Here is a 24,697-nt window from a genome sequence, read left to right on the forward strand (position 1 = left end):
AGCTCCCAGCCCTGAAGGTCCCTGGACAGAAGGAAAGGAAATCTTCAAGGACGAGCCCATCGACGGCGGACTGGTTTATGCTGGATTAGCTTACCCTCATCTGGATGAGTCGGGCGAGACATTGACAATTGGCTTCACAAACAATAACTGGATCCGCATTATCAAAGTTAGCTTTACAAACTAGAAAGAGACTTCGTATTCGCTAGAATCTATTACTTTTACAATTTGGTATTATACAATCGGCATTACCATATTACAACTCATCCTCCTTCTCTTCCTTCTTATTTTCACAAACACCATCAAAGTCTCCATACTTTTCCATCCCAGCAGCAACAATTTTCTTGAACTCCTTGAATGGACAACTAGCACCAGGTCCATTCTGGCAAAGAGGCAGAGGTCGAGGCGCAGTGTTAGCAATGAACCTGATGAACTCTTCTCCGTCACCGGAACCATCCTTGGTATCGGGTCGCTTACACGTCATTTTCTCCATGCCAACGTGGCCCAGGAAGGGAATCAGATCAGACATCTTCCAAGCTCGGACATGGTTCACATGCGTGGTGGGAAACTCGTCGTATCCCTCGTGGGACGACGAGTTAAAAATACCTAAAGCCGTGGCTACAAAAGGAGGGACTTCGCGATGGGTGAAGTAGAAGAAGAGACGCTGTTCCTTGGGCCAACCGGAACCCAATGACTCATCATCGATCAAGTCAGAGTTCTTGTCGATGTTGTCAAAGAGCTTTGACTGGGAGTGCAGCCAAGGGAAGCCGAGGTAGTTGGATAGAGGGTTGAATGGGCCAACCATGTGGGCGTACTTCATATCCCAAGCGTACTCGTATGACAACCACTCTGCGTCGGAGAAAAGTCCGCAGATGGGTGACTTCTCTCCCTTGATGGCCGATTCGTAGCCGCAGATGGACTGAAGAGCAAAGACATCCTTAGGGGCCAGCTCGTAGTCGTCGGGTGTATAAGGACGCAAGCGTTGCGACACTGATGTAGCATAGTTCTTGACAAATTCGTTCTGCTCATCCGTACCGGGAGACTTGGAGAACTTGGAACAAGCCTTATGAGGAAGAAGAGCACGTGTTCCATTGTTCAACTCCTTCTTGTCGAATCTTGTTATCTCGATATTTCCATCTTCGGGAAAAGCTTGTAGAAATGCCTTGGCGGTATCGTAGGTTCGAGACTTGGTATCGGCGATGACGCGCTTGACCGACGAAGCAAGGTGCTTGTATCGCTTGAAAAGATGGTTTCCGACCTTTTTCGCATCCTTCTTACCCGAGGGCGTAACATCCTCCAGATGATTCTCTTCAATTGGAGAGTACCACTTGTTTAAGAACTCTAGGGGACCTGAGAAGTCGCCACGGTGCTTCTCAAGCTTGTAGAGAAAAGGCTGGATGTAGTCCTCGTACTCGGCATCGTTGGCGTAAATGGCGGCGTGGCGAATGAGGTACGACGCAGACGTGACGGTGCATCCTTCAGGCGCGGCGTGCGAAAGACCGAAACCCACCGCGTCAAAGTAGGGCGAGATACCGGGGAGGTGAAGGAGGGGATCGAATTGATAGCCTTGGGTATGATCGAACGAGTCAATAGGTTGTTGGATGACTGATGCGAGGACAATTGAAGGTAGAGCTGCAGCCGCAATGGCGCGCAGACTATGAGGCATCGCAGGATTTGAAGATGGAGTGATGATGTTGTATGAAAGATGGAGTAAAGCTGCAGCTCTAGGTTCCTGGAATAACTAGGGTCAAGGTAGGTACAGGAATAATGACAGGACGATATCGATGACGTACAGGGAATGTGATGCTAGAAAAGATAAGAATCAAGGACGAAGCCACTAAGATAAGCTTAGCCTGTCACTGACGTCGACATAACCCCTGGTTATTTCCATGACGCTTTCCAATTGACCAATGGTAACACAGCCATGTCATTTATGCATTTCATTAACATCATGTCTTGGATATGCTTGATTAACATCAGGTACAAGCAAGTTGTGCGTTACATTCAGTTGTGATATGTGATTTCTTCCACGTCCAGAGTTGAGAGGCCTCGAATGTGTGTAACCGAAGTCTCTAGGGTAATACGAGATGGAGTATTGCAAGTGCGACAACGTTTGGCCTTCAAACACGGGTACTGTGTAACGAAATGAATCATGAATTTGGTGGCCCAGAATATCAAAATGGATCGCGATGTACCAACACAGATCATGAAGTGGGAGAGCCAGAGGTCGACACCACGAGCAACTTCACTCAACATATTAAAAATGCACAACAAGATAGGTTCACAGGAGATTACCACGTTGCAATGCACAATTGAAAGAAGAAGAATATATATATACTAGGATAACTAAGAATCTACACGTCAAACACAGGACTTAAACTTGCACCACCACTCGCATAGCCTCTAACTACCTCACCCTGCACTATCTGACCATCCATTCCGCACACCATTCAAGAAACCCCGAATATAGCTGATTTAGAGAAGATAGAACAAGCTGAGGGCATTGGGACCACCACAGTTGGTAGTAGAATCACCAGCACAGGCCTTGTTGCAGGTACTCTGGGCAATGGGGGCACCAGAGTTATCAATCGAGTTGCCACAGAAGCACTGGTTTCCAAACTCAGTACCGGCGTACTTGTAACCCGAATCAGCACAGGCATCCTGGCACTTCTTGTTGGTGTTGCCAGCGACGTTGAGAGACTTGCTCAGAGTGCGGGAGAGAGTAGCGTCTGAGTAGCATCCAAGGTTGGTCCATGTAGGTATAGTAGAGAAGAGCTGAATGGCGTTGCTGCCACCGCACTTGATGCTAGCATCGCCGGGGCAGTCCATGGTACAGTCGGTTGACGCGACGAGATCCCTCTGAGGGGAAGTACCACAGAAGCATTGGCTACTGTACTCGACGCCAGCATAAGGGAAGCCAGCGTCAGCACAAGCGGCCTTGCACTTGGTGGGAGTGTTTCCGCCGTGGTTGATCATGGTCGGGAGGACGCGGGAATTGGTGCTGTCGGCGAAGCAGCCAAGGTCCTTGAACTCGGGGCCCTGCTGAGAACCGCAAGAGCCGAAACCAGTCTGGCAGCCTGTTCCGCAGTGGACATCAGATTTGCCACAGTAGCCGAACTGGGAGCAGCAGTTGCCGTAACCAGTGCCAAGACAAGAGGTTGATCCGTTGAATGCACCGCAGATACCATTCATAGAAGTGGAGATAGCGCGGACCTGGAGCATCTCGGCACCCTGTAGATCAGCGTTAGTTTGGTGTTTGGTGTTTGTGTGGTGGCGGGTAACTTACAAAGGACTGAGCTGGAACCGCACTGACGGCTACAGCAGCGGAAAGGAGGGCAAAGGTGTTGGCAATCATGTTTGCTGTTGAGAATTGGATCGTGAAAAAGCGTAAGTGTAAGTTGTTGAAGATGGAATTGGAGCTGATGAGATGCTGATGATAAAAGAATACTTAAAGTGAGGTAGAAACATCTCTTTATAGACAATATTGAGTTTTAACCCGATATTCTGGACTCAATAAGACTCACGGTGTGAGTACAAGCTAGAGTCAAACCAGCTGTCAAGCTTCGATAGTAAGTGAAGGCTGTGAATAGCTTCACGGACCATCCCAAAATTATGGAGAAGTGTCCAACCATCTTGCGAATATTCACCACGAGTACTCCGGAGCGGGATCTCTTTCGGGTTGTCTTCACTCAGCTGTGGCGCCGGTTGACCAGTTGGCTGAAGAGCGATCGGGTCGTCGGATGGTCCGAACAACACTTACTTTCTGTCTCTCTCTTTCAGCTGAGGTGGAATTCGTAGGTAGAGGTGGATGGCTAAGCTCTCTTTGAAAAAGCCTCACGGATAGTCACATAGGACTATTAAAGAGTGACCCGACATTTTCGGGATCTAGACCACAACTAACTGAATCATCTCAGCTGGCCACTTCTTTAATCTTGTGGTTAATGTCCTCCCAGAGAGAGACCAAGGCCAGGGGTCCATGAAGAGAAGCGGAAGGATTTAGGCGGGAGTCTGGCGGGTTCGGTGTGAGCAATCACGCTGATTTTCGCAACCCCCAGGCATGGTTACAGTCACAAAACAAACGATTAAACACGCTGTGGAGATTACTGTCCATACAAGCGCCTTTTCCGCGGTCAAAACATTTGCTCAAAGTTGATATCTTATCAGTTTATCAACCCAAATTTCAGGAGAAGCCATCTACGGACAAGGGTCAGCCATCGTTATGGGCAAAATGGTACGTTTTCCCGCAACTCTGATGTGGCTGAATAGCCCAAGCGGTGGATACCATCGATCCCAGCTCAATTAGTGCGGACAAACTGCAGCTCGGGGCGTGTACCAAGACAGTTGCGCCTTTCAAACAAACCGACCAGTAACGGGATATATCTTGGCGTTGCTACCAAGCTCAATAGTCAATTCATCGTTGGTCCTGTATTTGACAAACAAACGGATACGTCGTACATGACACAGACAGATCAACAATACTGAAGTCCATGCTTGGTCAGAGTGGTAGCTGTGACAAAGAACGGCAAATATGGATGAGAAAACCGCACAAGTCATGTACTAAACGTAGCGAAGACTTTATTGCCATCTTTCATAGCATGTCTATTGAATACCCTCTCGATTTATCCTAGTACCGTCTCTAATTAACCCAAATTATTAATCCATCTATTAACCCCCCTGACTCAAGCTGAATCGCCACGATAAGTGATCGTCCAATCCGTTTCAGCGATTTAATTTTTACAAGCCCCCTCCTGCCACATCTTGACTGATCGAACAATCATGCCCCGATCCTTCTCCTCACCCCAGCTCGGCAGCCATGTATCCTTGGCATCCCAAAAGTCACGCATGGGCGCTGAACTCTCGTCGGACCATGGCTTCGCGCCTAGCTTGTCCCTGTGTTTTCGTCAGCCTTGGCAACTTGTGTTGTTGGATTGGAGAACTTACGGGAACCAGCCATTGGTAGATCCGACTGCAACATTGAGGATCAGGTAAAACGGTTGGTCGAATGGTGTGTTGGAACGGCCGGTTTGACTCCAAGTGTCTTTGTGAACTGTCTTGTTGACTGTGACACCGGCGAATTTACCGTATTCCCACATGTTCTTGTTCTTGGTAAAGTCAAAGAACACGATTTGCTGGAGGATAAAGATATTAGCAATTGAAAGCAGTGAGACAGACTCTTTTTCTGGTACTTACGCGAAGTCTTCCGTCCAGCCAAGTAAAGAGATACTTCTCATTCCACTCAAGTCCAAAAGTGTGAAAGTCGTCAGACATCTTGGTGCGTTTGGAGCCCCATTCACCCTTGCTGAGCTTAAAAGCATCCGTGTCATACAGCGTACCCCAATGCATCGCCGAGCTGACGATATTATTGCCAAGTGGGTACTTCTCAGCATCATTGCCGCGAGACTCCATGATGTCGATCTCGCCACTTCGAGGCCACTCGCCATAAACGCTGTCTTGTGGCATCATCCAAATGGCTGGCCACATCCAATCACCAGAGGGTAGCTTTGCTTCAACTTCAACGCGACCATACTTGATCGTCTTCTTGCGTGAAGTTGTGAGTCGTGCGGAGCGAACAGGGTTGATGATGGCGCGGCTGGTGGCATTGCTACGCGCCCAGCAGGGATTGTTGTATGTCAGGTTGGACAGACGCTGATCCATCGAGGTGCACGTCCCATCGCGAGTGAGATTGACGACATGTTTGTCCAGCATCTGATCCAGGGTGATCTTTGTGTGGTCAAGGGTCAATGTCGGAACGATGTGAAGACCTTGCTCATCAACGTAGGAATTAGCCTTGTCGTCGGTCGTCCAGTCGAAGGATCCGGTTCTGAAGAAGAGAAAGTTAGTCAAGGATGAGAATGAGAGGCAAAGGGAGAACAAACCCAAATCCATTCATTTGGATCTCATGGCTCCAAATGTCTGTGTCGAGCTGGTTGAACTGGTCATCCATGATAAGACAGTATTCGTTGTGGGGAATCTTGCGGACGGTGTTCCATGCGATAAAAGCCGAGAGGCCTTGGACATGTTAGTTGAAAAATGTCAACTGCTGGGGATATGACTTACACAATGCGATTAGCACACCTGTGTAGAGGATGATGCTATCCCAATTGACCTCGCGCTTCCATTCCTTGAGCCATGGCTTCTCATATCTAACAAGTCAGTCAGACCATGTCAAGACAACAAAATATTTTTTTAACTTACTCTCCAACAAGACGTGAACTCTTGAAGCGTCGTTGAGGTTTGTCTAGAAAAGCAATCAGTGGGTGCACTGGCGGTCATCAGTCCGATCACCAACTAACCTTCGGCAACTGTAGAAGCGGACGAGTGCTCACGACTATGGTAGGAAGAAATGCGACTTCCTAAAACAGGTGTAGGGGTGGATCGTCTTGAGCCAGAAACAGAAACTTGCACAGCTTCAGGAGAAACCCCGTATGCCAGGGTCAAAGACTCTTGGCCTTGGCCTTGAGTAGACATGGCAAAGCACTTTGGTACAACGAAACGAAAGAAGATGGGAAGCTTAGGAGATGCAGTGACCAAGTGATGGGAGTGTCGATATTATACGTCCCAACTAAGGTTTTGCCGTTGCCACCGAATTGTCGCTGTGGGATTCAGCTTCAGGCGACATCTCAATTATTTTGTCTTTTGTCTGTGCCTGGCGAGGCTAATGTTCGAGACTCCGTTGCCTGAGCCGATAATCGTAAATCCCTTGCAATCAACCCAAGTTCTGGACTTTCTTATCAGTACAACGTACAAAATTAACCACGACACCAGCGCTAGAAACAGATGGCAACTTGGCTTGGGAGTCCGCCAGCGACAAGATCTCACCCTTGACCTGTTATGGGTAGTGTTTGTATGGCGTTTGCTTGCTGAATGTCTAGTGGAGCGACTAGCGAAAACGGCCAGGGTTTCAACACGAAGCTGGACAGCCACTCGCTATTGAACGACGCCTTACAGCCCTACTAGGTACAGTGTCTAGACGTTAGACTGGTCTCACAACTACCCGTCATGTTTGATTAGTGACGGGAGCTACTTCGTAGATTAAATTGTCAGCCGCAGATCGACGTCTGGCTAAAACGACGTCCATCTCTGCCATTTTGCTAATAACGAATGAACTCACATATTATCTATAATGAATTAATTGACTTTACTTTTTCATGTGTTGTACCAGTTCATTTGGTATGGACTCATGGGTATCATTGATGAAAACGCCAAGCCGCCAATCAAACGGCCTTGACAGAGATAACCAACAACCAACAGTCGCAAGGACCCTAGTCAGGCCAAGCCAATAGACAAATTCGACTCTTTGTTATAACCATCAGCCACCAACAGTTGCAATGGCTTATCTGTTACAGTACCAGGGACCTGGTCCAGCCACAGCTTCCCTGTGACCGAGACCATGAATAGTTGTTTGCGAGTCTTGGAACTGACCATTGCATAAAGCCTTGCCACAAGTACCGGTACACAAATTAAAGTGACAGTTGAATGAGATTTCATGGTGTAGTATAACGTCGTAGTCTGACTGTCAGTAAAAGATGATCCTGCACACCAGCCCCTGGGTTTAATCTCGAAAATGGTTAGTTGATGAGCAGATTTCGACCGCTTTCTGTCTCTTTGTCCATTTTTGGTCTCCTGAATGGTACAAGTCACAAATTATCATGCCACCAAGCGTAACTAAAGCAGTCCAGACGAAATTGTTAGTCTACTCTCAGGCCATCCATACACTAAGAGTGATCCAAGACTTTTGTCAGCCACTACACCAGTACCGGGTTTTATGTTACCTGCTTGTGTATTCACACGGCAAATCTACCTCTGAAGTAAAGCTGTCACTGTGCTCAAGCTTAATCCCGGTCAGGTTCCAGGATCCAGGGCCCAAGCTGTGTCATTCAAATCAGTTGGTGGCGTCAAGTTCCTAAACCTCTCAACTTTTTGTCTCTCCTTAATGCGAACCGGGACCTTCTCAGCTCTCAGGGGAAACATGCATTGTTCAAGGTCCATATCGCTTGGCGTTGAGTAGCTGAGAGTCTCTAGCAATAACGTCTTAATCTACAGAAACAAAGAAAGATAACGGCCAACTCTAGATTCAGTGCAAACAAGCCTGGAAACTCCGAGACTATTGATTGATCATTTCCCCATCTGTACAAGATAAAGAATAGCCTGGCAATTTGATTAATCTCCACCTGCTGCACTAAGACCAACAACACTGTTGTTACGGCATGATTTATCAGAAATCCCTATCACAAATGGCATAATTCTCATATCTGTGATTAGATTAATCAGATTTTCATTAGTGGTCGATGCAATTCCGAGACTACGCGGTCTGGACATCGGCCGACTGTGCCAACGGCTAGCATCATGAATAAGGTGGCAATGGCCACAGAGCTGAAAATGCGATAGGGGATCCCAGCTCCTTCGAACTGAAGCCTCATCGGTCGTTCGAGATGTCAATAGTCTCCGGTGTTATCCTATTCCTGGCATTCTAGAACTAAACTTTGATGCCGTCTCGTATCAATCTCTTGGGATTTTCAGTCCGTGGCGAGCGTTGGTGCACCCATATAACTTCTGATTGAAGCTCTTGTTGATTACCAGTCTTCATCACACTGACACGCCATCCCAACATCATCCAAGATGAGTCGACCAGTTTCTCACAAGGCCAGGGAGCAGAGCTTCAGCAAGATGTTTGATCAAACTACCTTGGCAGCTCGGAAACCCAGCTCGGAAACCAATTCCGGTTCTAGTACTCCCATTCGGGGAAGCACAATCCCCTCCAGTGTCTCAACTCCTTTCAAGCCTCGAATGTCTCGGCGTACCACTGCCGACTTCCAAGGGAATGATTCAAGATCCCATCCTGCGTCCATCGCACCATCACGACACTCCTTCATCGGAGACTGTGATATCCAAGATCCTTCTATGGTATGCTCATCCTTCTCTTTCTTCTGTCTCATCTTGTCGTTGACCAATTCAGCTTGCCAAGTATGCATCTCGACGTGCAACTCTCCTTGGATGGTTTGATGAACCTGCCGAAAGATCAGTCCTTAGTGGCGTCTCACTTACTGGAGTTGCTATCAAGTCAAGTGAAGGACATGTCTTCCAGCCCGTCGATGTGGACTCACTTTTGCAATCTGCTGTATCAAAACTTGATGCTGAAGCCTTGATCTCCATCTCGTCCGAGACATTGGTAAAGATCATCACTGCCATCCCTCCCACCCAACGTTCACTTGTCTCTGAGTCAACTGGTGCTCGCATCCCTGTTGTACCCAACTTGGAGGCTGTCACTCCCGACTTGTGCCACTATTCCCGTGCATGCATCGTGCTAGAGGAGCGTGTTGTCTTGGTGTGGTCTCAAGATCCCAAGGCTATCGTCCATGTCGCAGATCATGTGCAAGAAGAGCTCTTCGAAATGGTACGTATTTTGTCTACGCTTGTATGCTTGCGACCCGGGCTAAGTCGATTTGAACAGACACAGACCTCTTCAGAAGAAGACTTCGACCGGCCCGACCGTGCTCGATCGACCTTTACACAACTCAGCTTTGATACCGCACCCGTTGCATCTCCCACTATTGTTCGTGGTGGTCTCGATGAGAAGAATGAAATCTTCTCACGTGCCGTCGCTCTTGAAGAGAATGAGGATGAGAACGAAGATGTTGAGATGGCTGCCCCTCAACGACCGAGACTCAAGATGCATGCCTTCAAGATCAGCGTTGCCATAATGCTGGTCATCATTACTCAGTCACTTGGTGTCATCAAGGTTTGTCACACGATTCCCAGTCACTGGTTGATCCAACTAATAGTAAATAGCTTCTGAATGAATACTACTGGGATGGTGGCTGGGCTCGTTTCGGTCTCCTTGCCACCATTCCACCTTTGACCCTCTTCTCCCTCTTTTTCTTCATCGTACTGGTCACCAGTATCTTCCAACTGCTCCTCCCCGTCAGCGCATGTCTCAAGAACTCCCGATTCCACTCCGCCATCAAGCCCAATCCCAAGCGTCATCGCGACTATGAGCTGCCCCACATCACCATCCAAATGCCTGTGTACAAAGAAGGTCTCAAGGGTGTCATCGTTCCCACGATGATCAGTGTTATGGCTGCCATTGAGTATTACGAGCAGCAGGGTGGTACTGCCTCTGTTTTCATCAACGACGATGGCATGCAGGTCATCCAACACGATCTCGCTGAGGCTCGCAAGGCTTATTACCGCGAAAACGGTATCGGTTACACCGCTCGTCTTCCCAACTGTAAAGCTCCCAAGAAAGGCGACTTTCTGTCCTGGTTCAAGAAGTTGGACAAGAATGCCGGGAACAATGCCGAGAAGGATGAGTCGGAGATGTCACCGCAAGAACTTTCCAACAAGATCGGATTCCTGCGCAAGGGCAAGTTCAAGAAGGCTAGTAACATGAACTACGGCCTTTCTTTCTCCAATCGCGTTGAGGATGAGCTGGTTCGCTTGACTCAGATTGAGTGCCAACAGCGCCAATGCAGCGAGGATGATCTCAATGTTGATGACGACAACCTCCTCTACCAACAAGCTCTGGCCAACATGCTGGCTGAAGACAACGGTCGAACCTGTAAGTCCATCATCGATCTTGGGTCTAGAACTGTACTAACTAGCGCAGGGGCTGAGGGCAACATCCGCATTGGAGAGCTCATCTTGATCATCGACTGTGACACGCGAGTCCCTGTTGACTCTCTCTACTACGGTGCTCTGGAGATGCACGAGAGCCCCGAAGTTGCAATCCTACAGCATGGATCAGGCGTTATGCAGGTTGTCCACAACACCTTTGAGAACGGCAGTAAGTCACTTCTTGTCTACCATTAGATCAGTCTACTAACAAGCACAGTTACTTATTTCACCAATGTCGTTTACACTGCCATCAAATACGGTGTCGGCTCTGGTGACGTGTCCCCCTTCGTTGGTCACAATGCTTTCCTCCGCTGGAAAGCAATGCAAGACATCGCCTTTGTCGATCCAAGCGATGGCCAGGAGAAGTGGTGGTCCGATGCTCATGTGTCTGAAGATTTTGACATCAGTCTTCGTGTCCAGATGGCAGGCAGTATCGTGCGTCTTGCAACATATCACAACGGCGGGTTCAAGGAGGGTGTCTCTCTCACACTTTACGACGAGTTGACTCGCTGGGAGAAATATGCCTATGGTTGCAACGAACTTGTCTTCCATCCTTTGTGAGTACATCGTATGCAATATGCTATGGTACAGCGCTAACCCATCGACTAGCTACCAATGGCCTTACAAGGGTCCTGTCACGAGACTGTTCCTTCGCTTCCTCTGGAGCAACATGCCCATTACCAGCAAGATCACCATCACAGCCTACATCTTTACTTGTAAGTCCCATCATATCTTTTGGCTGCAAATTACTAACGTCCATAGACTATGCTATTGCATCGGGCCTCGCTTTGACAGTCGCCAACTACATCATCATCGGACTGTTCCCCGACAAGCTCGATCACCTCTACATGCCTTCTTGGGGTATCTGGCTATCCCTCGTCATTGTCTTCAACGGTCTTGGCTCAGTGGCTTTCAGCATGGCTCGCCATCAATTGAAGGAGGAAGTCTTTTGGCGAGCTTTCCTACAGTCCATGAAGTGGCTTCCCTTCTTGGTCATCTATTTCGGCGGCATCAGTCTCAACTGCGCCAAAGCTTTGCTTTGCCATGCCTTCAGTATCAATATCGAGTGGGCTTCCACCGCCAAGGAACCTGGACCCAGTGGCTTCTTCATTGGTCTTGATAAGATGATTGAGAGCTTCAAGTATACCTGGATCATCTGCATTGTTTTGTCAGTTATGATGATCTACTTTGCTGTGGGCGCACCTTGGGGATACACCATCACCCCTGGTCCCCATTCAACAGCCGTGGTGGCTATCGTGCCTCTTGCTATTCAGGTCTGCAGCGCGTTTTTCCTTCCTCTTACGCTTGGATTGAACTAGATTAGTTGTTTGAGTCAATAATTCGGCGGTAATGGGGTATCAAGCATCTTAGGGTGGTTTTTAAAATAGAAGTTTAATAGATAATTAGCAAGAGTCTTCCAAAGTATTTCTCTTTTCATCAATCCACTAGCTTGTCTGGACATCAACCATCGTCTGCCTCTTTAACTTGCGATCATCCATCGTGTGCCATTGCACACATGAACACTGAAGCGCTTCAACGATGCCTGTACTACCCTCGACGGTGGAGGGAAGAGGAAAAAAGCTGGATGGAAGCAACGCATTTTATGCCCATCTGGACCTAATATTAGGGCAGGGCAAGGCAAAAAAGGTCCTGTGTGAGCATTAGAGTCATGATGCTCGAAAAAGTGTAATTGAAGATGGAAACCTTATCGTCAGGTACTACCCTCGACAGAAAGCACCATGTGGACCGCAAGACTAATCCTCATCCTCATCCTCATCCTCATCATCCTTCTCCTGATAAGGATCAAAGCCTGGAACCATCCTGCCACTACCAGCAGCCTTCTCAAGCGCCCTACCGAACTTCTTGTCGCCAATACTAGGCTTGACCATCGTATCAGGCCAATTGACCAGGGCGTCTCGCAGCTCATCACTCGGCCAGTAATCCCATCCCACGAGTGGACTTTTGAACCAGCGGCCAAGTGGGTTTTCGGGTTCCTCAAGCTCGGTTTCGCCGTCCTCAATCTTGGCGAAGCGGAAGCTGTGGAGGTCTCCGTGTACTTTGTGGTAGACTAGCTTGGGATGTCTTCCGTTCGATGGGATATCACAGAACTCATCGCGCATACAGTCTCTGGAGTATCTGTATTTCTTCTGCAAAAGGAAACATGTTAGAGACAGGAACCTTCATGGGTTATTATTACTTACGTGTTCTTCGGTCGCAGCGACGCGGACAACCTTGTCACCTTTGAGGAACACAACGATGTTCTCCCAATCATGTCTATGTCCACTCAAGGCAGCGGCCTGATCCTTCTCAAAATAGTAGTCGTACATGATGGCGCAGTAGCCGTGATTGCATCGCTTGCGGGAGTAAGTATTGCTGTGGAGGAGATGCTGCTTATCGCGGCAGTACTCGTGAACCGAGAAGCCCTTCTTGAGTCCGCTGTTAATGCGGCCATCCTCATTGATTGCTGCTGTGTTGTAGCAACCGTCCATGTCGTAGTCGAGGTAGGGTTGGAAGCGGAGCTCTTTTCGGCTCGCGGCTTCGGGGAGGGGGTCCATGATCTCGCCAGATGATGGTATGGCGAAGAGGCCAATCAAAGCCAGGAAGTTGGTCTTCATGATGGAACGAGTTTGGTCTTTTCTGGCTTGCTACGGGAGCGAAGATGGAGGACAAATTCGCCTGTGTCGAGGGAGGCTTTGTTGAGTCAACGAAAAGTGGGAGAAGAGTGGCTCTGCTGTCTTCCTGGAACTCCAGTCAATTCAACAAAGTTTTTGTAAAGCCCTATTCGGTTATAAACTTCGGTCACGAGGTGGTTCGGGTGATCGAAGCTGGGAGAAGATGTCCGAATGCCAAATTTGTTGAAACACAAATACTCTGTACAATCTGAACTCTTTATCAAAACTTCTACTTTTTAGAGTTCCTCTTGATCCATCAGAGCGGCTGTGCAAAGCTCTATTAACATGGAGCAGGGACGAAAACATGGCCAAGTCTTACAACAAATGCCATTAAGATATCCTCTTGTCGACAAATAAAAACTATTTCGTGTAGGTTGAGGTCGTTCAGTATCCGAATCCTATTCCTGTTCTTTGTCAACTTACATGTCAGCAGAGGCCTATGAAGCCATTTTGTGTTCCATAGTGGAGAAACTTATCATGTCCAAAGTTTCTTCAATTTTTATCTTTCTGACCAGCGTAATTTCGGTCTTTGTCTACGGAGAAATGGTCAACAAAGTTCAAGCCTATCTTTCCTAGTCACACCTAAGTATCAATTACCATGCAAATGGCCACATGGGTAGTTTATTACCTGTCCCCAAACACTTTCTACTATAAAAGGAACGGAGTTCACGTATTGATGTGACCCATATCGCTAATCACGAAAACCATCAGCCCGAGCTCCAACTACAGCAACAATATCTCGACACAATAGACTAAATCGAATCAAGTCTGTATTGTTCTTCTGTGAACGTCTCCCTTAACCCAAGTTACGCAAATCCTAACGAATTATCTATTCTGAGCATTCGTCTAAGGACGTTCTGGCAATTCATCACTGGAATTATCATGGACATCGATACTATCACAGGAGATTGGCTGACTACCATGTCATGGTCCAAGGACGAAGCTCAATCAACTTACGTATATCTTTCAGATCTGGACAACACGAGCAGACACAAGGCCCCTCGATTCTTTGATGATGACGATGAAACTATGTCAGAATATGAAGACTTTTATCAGCGTATGATGGACCTGGAAGAATCGTCAATTAGGAGGTATCTTATCTCTATTGGAATGTATCTGTTTATCAGCAGAGCTATTCGCAGTACGGACAACTCTAAGAATGAAGAGGAAAAGGAAAAGGACGAATGTCTACAAAGGAAGCCATTGTCGAACTTGGAAAAGTGTGGTTGTTGTCCTCAGAAGAAGACGCAAAGTACACCCAAATCTGTGCGTTTTGATGACGATTCGAGTCGTGTTTGCTACTTTTACAAGTCTGAGCAGCCAAACATGATCAAGTACTCCCCTCATCGTCTTGGGGTCGACTTGAATCGTATTGGCGAAGAAGAAGAAAGGGTTGTCAGGATCCCCCGCAAGTGCAAGAGTAGAAAGACTCGACACCAAAATCCCTCTATCCCACCTTATCGCAAGATTCGATGATAGTCAAAGTCTCAAGGTTCTATCTCTCTATACCTGAAGATAAGGTTTCCATCATAAATCATACTTTTGAGCATCATGACTCCAATGCCCTCACAAGACCTGGTTTTTTTCTTGCCCTGCCCTAACATAAGGTTCAGATAGGCATAAAATGCGTTGCTTCCATCCAGCTTTTTTCCTCTTCCTTCTACCAACATCAACACATCACAAGTCATCACAACAGCCGCCAAGATGCATCGCACACAAGCCATCGAACAGACCATCGGCTTCCCCAATCACGGAAGGGCTATACCTATCTTCTTTGGAGATATCAAGATATCTCTTGATGATTTCTACCCACAAGCTCGTAATGCCCTCAAGGACAGTGCCTCCTTCCCCTAAGACTTACACCACTATCTTTTTCGACGAGAGCTTGACTAACGTGGCATTCTATGCCGTGAGACGTGAGACGGCAATGCCCTAGCAACGTCAGCTGTCTTTTCTACCCTACGTTAGAATTATTGTCTCCGTTCGTCAAATATAAGGTCTCGTAAACATTTTATGCAACAAATTTAGATGTCTCTGATGAGAAATTCTTCGTCGTAAACGGACTACAAAGCAGGAGAAGATGATTCTGTAGATGGTCTGGTTATATTTTTTTCACTTCAAAGCCTTTGTGGTCTAGCAAGCCACCACCATACATGTGGCCATGTTGCCAAATCATAGACTGATCACTCACGTCAGATCATTTTCCCACGTCAGCTTCTTGGTGCGGCTACTTCCAAGCGTCTCACGAATACGACGTGGTATGTTAAGCCTGCATGTCTTAACACCTTGTTTAGCGTTTCCAGTGCGAGAGATCCTTGTCAAGTTGTCCCTGAAATAAAAATTAGAAAAGCAGATTTCCTTAGTATTAAATTCAAGGTCGCCCCTATGTGGCAGCCAGTTTATCCTTTGACAAAACTTGTATCCAAGTCTGAATTTTGACAAGGAAATAACGCGAGTAATCCGAAACAAATCATTTTTGCCCACCTTTTACACACTCACCTTGACACTCGTATGTCGCGTATGGTGAGCTGTATCATCCTAGCAATCTCACAAAACTCCAGCAGTGCCAGTACAATAACCATCTTCGAAGTTATCAATGCCGAGAGTTTAGCTCACCGAACAGAAGATAAGAATGGAATACTCAGAGTGGTTGGAGCATGGCTGGATGCCATCAATCAGTGGCTATCTCGAGAGCAACGATTACCTGTCTGACTATTGTCCGATTGATGATAATTTGCCTGGTCTCTCGATATACCAGACTCAAGAGGACTGGAACCCTTTTCCTTCTCCTCCATACCCAACTGAGGAAGACAGTCCGGAATCCGCGTGGCTTGCAGACAACGGTCAGGGGTGGCATGAGGTCTCAGCCTTTGCAGATACGTGCATTGACCGACAGCACGTCGAGAGCACTCCTTCAGGGTCGACAGGTTCTAGACCTTCAACTCAGACTTCAGCTCGACTCAGCAAAATCCATTTACCCTCGGCAGGAGTCAGCACGGGTGATATTATTGGTCAGCCACACGATGAGCACAAGCACGAAGAGTTAGCTGATTTGTCAACCGGAAAAGGCCGGACAAAACGGAAATGCTTGTCTGAGGGAACGAAGGACACAGTCCGATCAAGAGGTGCATCGTCACGTTCCACAGTAAAGGCCAATCGACAACAAAGAGTGATGGAACAGAATCGACTTGCCGCTTCCAGATTCCGCAAACGAAAGCGCAGCACGGCAGATGCACTGGGAATGGACTTGGAGAGATTGGAGGATCAGCATCGAGAACTCTCTAAGCACCGCAATGGATTACAAGACGAGTTGTTCAAGCTCAAGAGTCAAGTCCTCGAACACGGGAGCTGCGATTGTGCTCTAATGCGACAGTATATTGACAACGAGGCGCATAGAATAGTTCGTGGGTCAATGGTGGCTTCTCAGCGGAGTCTGTGTACCTAGATGCGTTGGTAGACAGCCACGCACCCGTAGCTCTATGAGGTGTATGTAGGTACTTGAAAAGATGTCTCAGTTGAATCTTCTCTTTCGACATGGACTACCATTGAACTGCCGCCGATTCTTCACTTGGTGCTCGATACAGTTACATGGAAGTCCACGTCATGTGCAACCAACGGGGCAGCCCTACGAACAGACAAATCCATCTAATCAAGGTCAACTGATTGGTCCCTGGAAATCGACCGTTCTAGACTCATCGAGATCGCTCCATTTCTCAGCCACCTAAACTCGATTTCGAGATAGCTCCAAGTCATATGACAGCACCAATACTTGTTTCTTGTCACTTTTCCTGGCATCAATCATGCCATATCGGGAGAGTTTCAGAAAAGAAAGAGAAACTGGCGGGACCTCGCCACATTGAATTTTCCAGCAGCATTTGCAACCAATAGGCTATTCTGATAACATCAGATTCTGCCCATAAACACAATTGATTGGACAAATATCATCGGATCTACCTACATGAGCTATCATAACATCACAGTGACCACGCGTATTATGATTGAGTTCTTAGGTAATTTAAAAAGCATCTACTTCATAAGCGAACACAAATGCCATCACATATCACAATTTGTGTCGTCGGTCAGCATCGTATTATGGAGTACTCCCTGCCTGGATCGGATAAAGACTCTTGGCAGGGGTCCAGATCTAGACCCCTCGTGTGTGCATTGAGGAGAAACAAGGATTGAGATTCCAACGTCGGACCAATAAATCATTCATAACCGTACCGATGGCTTTCATAGTTGTGGTGAGACATTGCCACCAACAAAATTAATCATAAGATCTCCCATATCAAAATCGTGGCTGATGCAGACGGGGAATTAACAATAGAGCGATCGAGTTATGATTTTGGCTCTAGTCGTTTTTGTCTCTTCATATTTCCCTTGGATGTAACGACGCTTCCGAGATGACACGATTATCACCCTTTCTAGTGATCTAGACCGCGACGCCACACGGCTTGTCTTGCATCTTGGATGGAACAAGGACGAGAAAACCCATGTTCGGCGGTGGGGTCCGACAAGCTGACATGACCAAATCAGGTACTTATAAGTTCGCAGTATGACAAGTGTGATGTCGTGTCGCAGACAGCAACCCACCATTAGCATTTTGCTTGTTTGTAAACAGACTCCACGATAGCCAATCCTTGTTAGCTTGCCCAACCTTCATCCACATGGCCACCTGTGGCACCATGACAGATGTTAATACCCTTCATTGGAGTGTTGAAAATAGCCAATTCGAGGTGCGTATGAGTCAAGAGTAACCCATGGCCACGAACAGGTAGCACTTCATTTGCTTCCAACACAATCTTCTACTGCTGATGATGAGACCGCAAAATCCTTGAATGGAATTGCCTGCAAAATTCCTTGTAGTGGTCAGTGCTAACAAGTCATAGTTACCAGTCGAGTATATCCTGGGTCCGCCTGGTCAAGGTTAGTGTATTTGCAGACACTCTTCTATTTCCCAATGCTTACACATATCTTCAAGGCCTCTTCGCCCAGCCCTACGCCGAGTTCGCGACCATGATTCCTCCAAATAGTTCATCAAGTCCGACTTTTGCGTCAAGACCCGATGACAGCGATGCCACCAGCAATTCTTGTTGTATGTCGAGTCTTGATCTTACCTACCAAAGCACTCCGGAGTTTGGCAATGGTATGTTCAACCCCGCTGTTCATACCAAAGGCATTCCCGTTGTCAACGACATATCAACTGAAATATGGACCAAGGAAGGTCTGCCATATTCTTCTCGGGACGACACAATAGAGTTTCACGGTATCGGTGGCATCGCTCAACAGATGCAAGAAGATATCGACAAGGATCTGGCGGAAGCCAAGTTGCGCTCAGCATCTCACAAGTCAAAGAACTCTCGTACCAACTCAGCAGTCGCTCCAAACGTTGCGAAAGCACGCAACTGCCACAACAAAGTTGAGAAACAGTACAGAGCCCGCTTGAAGACACGCTTTGGAAGACTGCTCACCGTGTTGCAGGCATTGATGCCGGTACAAAATGCAGATGGGAACGCAATCGGCTCACTTGATGCCAATTACGCTTATAGCAGAGGAGAAGTCCTCGATCTTGCGACAGATCGGATTCTGACCATGCAGGAGGAAAACAGAAGGCTCGTTCTTCGAGTCCAAATGTTGACTTTGTCAATGAAACAGATAGCAAGGAGGGAGGACAGAGTACTATGATGGTCTTCTGATGGTAATTGTAATGTAATAGTTCGAAAAGATGGCGACATCTGGGCTTCTGAAAGGTTTATCATAGAATAGTGACACACATTTCTCATTTCACGGGCATTCTGATACCATTGTGACACAATAGACACTATAAAACGTTGATTCTACTCGTATGCGGTTGGTCGATAAAGATTAGTGCATACCTAGAGATCATAGGACACCCATAGTGAGATATCCCCAGGCCAACACACATGTGGCTACTTAGAGATTTAGGTGCTTGACCAGGTAATGGATTGGATATGATGTCTTAGCGGCAGGTACAAGTATGATCAGACATAGTAAGCACCTGAAGTAGCGGTATACACATGGACAAAGCTAATCGATGGCCAAGAAAGTGGACCTTGCTGAGGATCGAAAGTCACAATCGTGTCGCTGACAAATTAACTGAAACATAATATATTATTGGTAGAATCAGAGGTGCGCCTGACAGGGCTTTTGAAGTGGAGTGCTAGCTATAACAAAGTCGTAGGTACAGACTGGACATGAGTTGTGTGCGGCAAGATACCACGCTACGATGCAACCAGAGTGAAAGGTATGTCCGCACGGAAGATGCCGCACCATATCGGTATCAATGAGCCTTTCTAAACAGACGGCACTTTAAAAAACAGTGTTTGCTTTAGCAATGTGCCCCTAGTACGTGTCTTTGAAATGCACTTACCATGCCATATTCGAATCCAGTTGTGCCCACAGAGGATGGGCATTATTCGAAGTCTCCAATCTCAACTCTTTGCATAGTTTCGGGGGGATCATGACATCCAACACAAGCAGGTTTCTAGCTGCAGCTATTGTTGATTGTGAAGACGTGGAGTCTTCTGAAGTGCCAGTATTGTTGGGAAATGCTGACCCTTGCGGTTTGAACAAAGTGCCGAGTCTTGACTAGCGTTAGCCATTCATCAGTGCAGCCAAGTAGGGACGGGGGGGGACCATACTTTGGTAAAAATATGAGGAGAAAGATAGCAACGACCACAAGTGGAAGCATCACAACCGGGAATAACGCAATCTTTTCAGTACCCGATCCTCCCTCGGGGATATCGGTAGCCGCAGGGGCGCTGGTGTTTAAGACGGGCATGGCTCGGAAGTGCGCCTCTAATAAAGATGATCATGTGATTCACGATGAATCAAGTCGATTGAACAATGGTAGCACAATACCGTGTAAGTGTGGGAGAAGTAAAGCGATGAGAAACCCACTTACAGTCATATATATTCTGCATTAAAGTCTGGATGTGTTCTACCAGTACGCCTCACGCCACCCTATGATCTGATACACCACCATTTCTAGGTATCAGGTTACGTAGCACCTAATTAACTTAAATTCAATACTAGACTGCAAGATGTTAGCTCCATTGGACCCTGATCTAGAATCTGACATTAGCGCTACTGAACCAAACAGCTGGGAGGCGTTTGCATAGGATTAGGACTAGACTAATGGAATGTAAGCCATATTTTCTCCCTGTATCTCTAATCACTAGATGACAACCTGTCATGTTTACCTCTTTTAAGATCCGCCTTGTGGCCAGACTGGTGACATGACATGTACAGCGGTGAAAGAGGAATTAAATGGCTCGGTGATATAAAGATAAAGATACTCCATCACAGAGCTACTTCCCACCTCAGTCTCTCCCACTTCTTTACTTTTCTCTTATCATATTCCCCCAACTAAAAAATTCTAGAAGTACAAGATACATGTTCTTCATGATGGAAACTCGGACAGAGCTTTTGTACCATGTATTGCTCACTGTCATCAACTACCACAATGACCTATCTGGCGCTCAACGTTCCACTTACGTTCTCGGCACGCGAGGCTCGATAGAGTCCGCCAAAAGCTCAGCATACAGAGTTTTAAACGCACTCCGGTATACAGCTGATGACTTCGCCGAGTATGCCGTACACTCAAGTCATCAGGGGACATGGAGGTACGGCCAAGGTGTTTTGGTGTACGCCAGAACACCGGCTGGAAGAGCCTTTTTTATTTCAGTCCAAGCAACCCCGAATGACGATCAATTCCCAGTCCAATACGATGGCAGTATCCTGCTTCCTGGAGGAATTTCGTCACTGCAGTACATTCTGCAAACTACTATCGACTATAATAATGACCGGAGCGGCGCCCGACAGGAAACGCAGATCGAAGGAACGTTTCTTCACAAGTCAGAAGCACTGGCAGCAGCCCGCAATTTACTCGACCCGCTTGACTTTGAAGATTTCGAGACACCGGAAAAGATGGATGGGGAATGGCCGTATGGTGATAACGTCGTGGTTCATGCGATTTCAGAGTCTGGTCTAAACATATTTATAACCCTCCAAACTGCTTCATGTATCGAAGAGACATTTCACAGCCTGTAAGAAGTCGAGAGAATGATTGAGGCTATTTGATCACAATCGATATGAATCTAGTCGTCCTCTTTACATAAACATGAGATTATCAAATTCGTATTACTAGCACATGAAGAATAATTATGAAGATGATGCCTGATACCTACTATTTTGATTCCACTTCCCACTTTTTCTAACATAAGCAGAGAAATCTCAAAAAACTGACTATCCATGTCAGTTGGCTTGCCCAGCTTACCACTTCAGTGTGGCATGATGCCCATCTGATGATAATAAGAATAATACCAGCAAGTCTAGGGTGACATGCCAACGATATCTCATACGTCAATCTTCAAAGTGGCTTTGACCATCCATTTCAGATGTGCTGATTCCATAAGAGGGTTTCGCCATTACATCTTTTTTGATACGATTGGCCACCTTACTAACGTCAAGGTTCCATAATGTGACGCATCGAAAATGGGGCCATATGTTGTCTCCTCCGCCATGACACGGAAGGCTTCGCAACCAATACGCCATTTGACCTCTTAGCTCTAGGCAAAGACTCACAACTAATGTCAAACACGTTGTAGCATAGGCGTGACCTTTGTTCATGTCAAATTTGGTCATCATTATTTAGCGTAAAATTCCAAACCGCCTTGCCCTTACTATAGCCCCTGTCACCAAACTTCTCCTGTCATAACTTGGCGCGAATTTCAACGGTAGTCAGAGCCTCGAGAATTCATTATCTAAAGATCAAAAGGCGCTATTTTTGTTTATCGGCGTACAACTCTGGCGTTCCAGAAGTCTCGCACAAGAAGCTCGGTGTTCTAGATTGTCTTTTCGTCCAGAAGTATCCTTCATGAGTATCCACAATCCGCTTTGTTCATATATACTGCTATGAGGGACTTCCCAATCAGTCTCTTGCCATTCTACCTAATGAGTTGTAGGCTCACAAAAGACTTTCAGCACACAAAGCCTCTAACAAGGCGGCTGAGTCTCCTTCGTTTATGATACTCGGAAATGCGCATAGGCCAACCTCTGGCGGTAGCTGAAAGGGCGGAGACGCTACTAGAGGATCACCACAACTGATGCAGTATTCCTCTTCAAATATAGTGTCTGACAATGACAGCTTTGAAACCATAACAGCCAAGTCGCGGCAAGCCCGAAGGTGACAGCCAGTTTCATAAAGTGAAACTTGGCGTCACTCAGCCTAAAATTTAGAAACTTGATATCTGGTTTATGAAATGGAATTTCAAGCCATTTCAAGCTTGTATAAAAATTCCCCTGCGCCGATCTTCAAGGTAGGCTGTGTAGTAAGTTGACAGGTGGCAGTATAATAGTAGGGTCATGGCTTGAAAATGACAGCCAAGATCATTTGTGTGTCTGTGCTGGATGCGCTGGCCGAGCTGACTGCAACTCGCACAAGGATCAGGTACTCCTAGTCTTGCCAGCCTACCATCTGCATCGCTGGCGGTGCGTCGTAAAGGTATCACCGATAAGTTACTACCATATTCCAAAAGTATTACGGGAAGAGAGGTGTGATTGTGATTTGCTATCGTTTGGCCCCATAATGAAAAACAGCCTTGCCCATATTAATGCATCCCCTGCAAAGCGGTGGGGAGGCTTCGTAATCACCACGAATGGCAATCAACCAACAAAAGTGTTGGTTTCAATGTGATCGTCCCGGTAGGAAAATATAATTCGGCAGTTGTCTTCTCATTCGGCGGTTAAGACTCCATTCGGCTTACTACTGTAGCACCCGAAATTGGAAATCAAGGATAAATACGGCATCTAAAAATATCAATTCAACAAATGATTTCTATTTGGCAATGACGGCGCCTAACTTTTACTTGGCTGGTGATTGGAAAGTTATCAAATACAAAGAGAATTTCAATTCTATCTATTTAGAAGTAGATGTGATGGTGGTAGCAGACTGTTTCCAGTGGGAGTCTGTTTCGTGTAGGATGTTACGCTGACTTTCTCCATCGTCGGAATCCAACGGGGCTGGGTCAGGCATGTTGACGTATTTCCGGCGACCCATCTCAAAGTCATTCTTGCCGCTGATTCCTGGCCCACTGCTGTCGGCTGAAGGACCCTTGGGGCGAGAGCTGCGTCCCATGCTGCCGAATGGTAGGTACTTGATGAGCGGACGGAAAGCAACCAGGGAGGCTGTGAGGATGGAGATACCAAACTCGAGGACGGAGCTGTGAGAAAAGGTTAGTAAAGTGGACTGGAGATTCAATGGAATGCAGAAGTGTGGACGTACTAGATGAAAGACTCCAGCTGCTTGTCCAATGCTTCGGGAATATTCTTGGCATTGACAATCTGGATCAGACTCTTCATTCGAATGAAACTGATAACCACGGTCGAAGCACCAAGACCAAGTAGTATGATGATGGCAACCTTGGTTCTTCTACCCATCTGCAAGCCCTTGAGAAGGAAAACGGGCAATATGGCGTAGAAAAGAGCGGATGCAATATCCAGTGCGGCCACGGCAAAGCCTAGACCTGCCAGTTGCTTCGAACTAAGACACTTGCCGGTACCATCTCCCCAGACAGCTTTGAGTGGGATGCATTGGAAAACATCGACCAAAAGACAGCCCAGAGCGTAGATGCCGATGACTACCATGCTCCCCACAAGTAATTGTTGCGTGCGAGGCCAGCCCTGTACAATTCGATGAAGGACCAGGGCTACACTGATTCGAACGATGGGAAACCCGGCGACGTATGTGATCTGGGCGATGGTAAAGTATCGCTGGGCTTCCATGACATTGTAGTGGGCCATGCCGGCAATGACTGCGGGATCTGCTACACCGAATCCGTAGTGGAGAGAAACGAATGTAAAGGCGCACATGAGAATGAATGCGAGCATTGCTACCACGATAACATAGTCATCATATCCGAGTGTAGTCAATTTAGTCCGTACACCAAGACGAGCAAGGACAATAACGCCGTCGATGGCAATGAATGCGACCATCACGGGGCCGAGACTATCGCGGACAGCCATGGTGAATATGTCTGTACTGAAATTGATTTATTAGCAATTGCCAATAGAGAACCATGCTTTATACTTACAAAAGATGGACGATAGTTGGTATGAGTAGCTTGTTGAGAAACAACTAAGGACGGCAACTAAACTAGTTCGCACGGGACAGTCGAGCTTATTTAGACTCCATTTGATTAGGGAACGAATTTTAGATCCAAGACATTTGTAGATTAAATTCGGGACGGGATTTAACGTTTGGTCTTGAAGATTTTGTTATTTCAACCTTGACCCTTGTCTGGCTGCCGCAGCGGCGAAGCGGGCGGACGGACAACAGGGGTCAAGTATCCGCGCTGGGGCTAACAGGGCTCTCGACGGGCGAGCTAGTCTAG

General features: G+C 47.0%; 10 protein-coding genes across 10 annotated transcripts; 5 read left to right on the plus strand and 5 right to left on the minus strand.

Annotated features, from left to right (window-relative positions):
- Positions 1-253: 253 nt before the first annotated feature.
- On the minus strand, positions 254-1,663 carry FGSG_07783 (uncharacterized protein; the record flags this gene model as incomplete). The annotated part of the gene is made up of 1 exon (XM_011329299.1): positions 254-1,663. The coding sequence occupies one exon, from the start codon at positions 1,661-1,663 to the stop codon at positions 254-256; it is 1,410 nt and encodes a 469-aa protein (XP_011327601.1).
- Positions 1,664-2,472: 809 nt separating this feature from the next.
- FGSG_07784 (uncharacterized protein) lies at positions 2,473-3,352 on the minus strand (the record flags this gene model as incomplete). Its single annotated transcript, XM_011329300.1, has 2 exons — positions 2,473-3,228; positions 3,284-3,352. 2 exons carry the CDS (start codon positions 3,350-3,352, stop codon positions 2,473-2,475), a joined length of 825 nt encoding a protein of 274 aa, XP_011327602.1.
- A 1,372-nt stretch (positions 3,353-4,724) lies between these two features.
- FGSG_07785 (uncharacterized protein) lies at positions 4,725-6,465 on the minus strand (the record flags this gene model as incomplete). Its single annotated transcript, XM_011329301.1, has 7 exons — positions 4,725-4,887; positions 4,939-5,126; positions 5,188-5,818; positions 5,874-6,006; positions 6,073-6,140; positions 6,193-6,235; positions 6,291-6,465. The coding sequence occupies 7 exons, from the start codon at positions 6,463-6,465 to the stop codon at positions 4,725-4,727; spliced, it is 1,401 nt and encodes a 466-aa protein (XP_011327603.1).
- Positions 6,466-8,616: 2,151 nt separating this feature from the next.
- FGSG_07786 (uncharacterized protein) lies at positions 8,617-11,930 on the plus strand (the record flags this gene model as incomplete). Its single annotated transcript, XM_011329302.1, has 7 exons — positions 8,617-8,901; positions 9,059-9,391; positions 9,449-9,736; positions 9,787-10,780; positions 10,931-11,168; positions 11,221-11,327; positions 11,407-11,930. The coding sequence occupies 7 exons, from the start codon at positions 8,617-8,619 to the stop codon at positions 11,928-11,930; spliced, it is 2,769 nt and encodes a 922-aa protein (XP_011327604.1).
- A 435-nt stretch (positions 11,931-12,365) lies between these two features.
- FGSG_07787 (uncharacterized protein) lies at positions 12,366-13,226 on the minus strand (the record flags this gene model as incomplete). The annotated part of the gene is made up of 2 exons (XM_011329303.1): positions 12,366-12,758; positions 12,813-13,226. The coding sequence occupies 2 exons, from the start codon at positions 13,224-13,226 to the stop codon at positions 12,366-12,368; spliced, it is 807 nt and encodes a 268-aa protein (XP_011327605.1).
- A 939-nt stretch (positions 13,227-14,165) lies between these two features.
- On the plus strand, positions 14,166-14,759 carry FGSG_07788 (uncharacterized protein; the record flags this gene model as incomplete). Its single annotated transcript, XM_011329304.1, has 1 exon — positions 14,166-14,759. The coding sequence occupies one exon, from the start codon at positions 14,166-14,168 to the stop codon at positions 14,757-14,759; it is 594 nt and encodes a 197-aa protein (XP_011327606.1).
- Positions 14,760-15,915: 1,156 nt separating this feature from the next.
- On the plus strand, positions 15,916-16,932 carry FGSG_07789 (uncharacterized protein; the record flags this gene model as incomplete). Its single annotated transcript, XM_011329305.1, has 2 exons — positions 15,916-16,687; positions 16,799-16,932. 2 exons carry the CDS (start codon positions 15,916-15,918, stop codon positions 16,930-16,932), a joined length of 906 nt encoding a protein of 301 aa, XP_011327607.1.
- Positions 16,933-17,950: 1,018 nt separating this feature from the next.
- FGSG_07790 (uncharacterized protein) lies at positions 17,951-18,968 on the plus strand (the record flags this gene model as incomplete). Its single annotated transcript, XM_011329306.1, has 2 exons — positions 17,951-18,019; positions 18,150-18,968. 2 exons carry the CDS (start codon positions 17,951-17,953, stop codon positions 18,966-18,968), a joined length of 888 nt encoding a protein of 295 aa, XP_011327608.1.
- A 1,743-nt stretch (positions 18,969-20,711) lies between these two features.
- On the plus strand, positions 20,712-21,460 carry FGSG_07791 (uncharacterized protein; the record flags this gene model as incomplete). The annotated part of the gene is made up of 2 exons (XM_011329307.1): positions 20,712-21,352; positions 21,454-21,460. The coding sequence occupies 2 exons, from the start codon at positions 20,712-20,714 to the stop codon at positions 21,458-21,460; spliced, it is 648 nt and encodes a 215-aa protein (XP_011327609.1).
- Positions 21,461-23,223: 1,763 nt separating this feature from the next.
- FGSG_07792 (uncharacterized protein) lies at positions 23,224-24,533 on the minus strand (the record flags this gene model as incomplete). Its single annotated transcript, XM_011329308.1, has 3 exons — positions 24,398-24,533; positions 23,590-24,345; positions 23,224-23,527 (listed from the first exon to the last, which is right to left on the minus strand). The coding sequence occupies exons 2-3, from the start codon at positions 24,327-24,329 to the stop codon at positions 23,224-23,226; spliced, it is 1,044 nt and encodes a 347-aa protein (XP_011327610.1). The 5' UTR covers positions 24,330-24,345; positions 24,398-24,533.
- Between the last annotated feature and the right edge of the window lie 164 nt (positions 24,534-24,697).

This window comes from Fusarium graminearum, chromosome 4, assembly GCF_000240135.3.
Source record: "Fusarium graminearum PH-1 chromosome 4, whole genome shotgun sequence".
Taxonomy (NCBI): Eukaryota; Fungi; Ascomycota; class Sordariomycetes; order Hypocreales; family Nectriaceae; genus Fusarium; species Fusarium graminearum.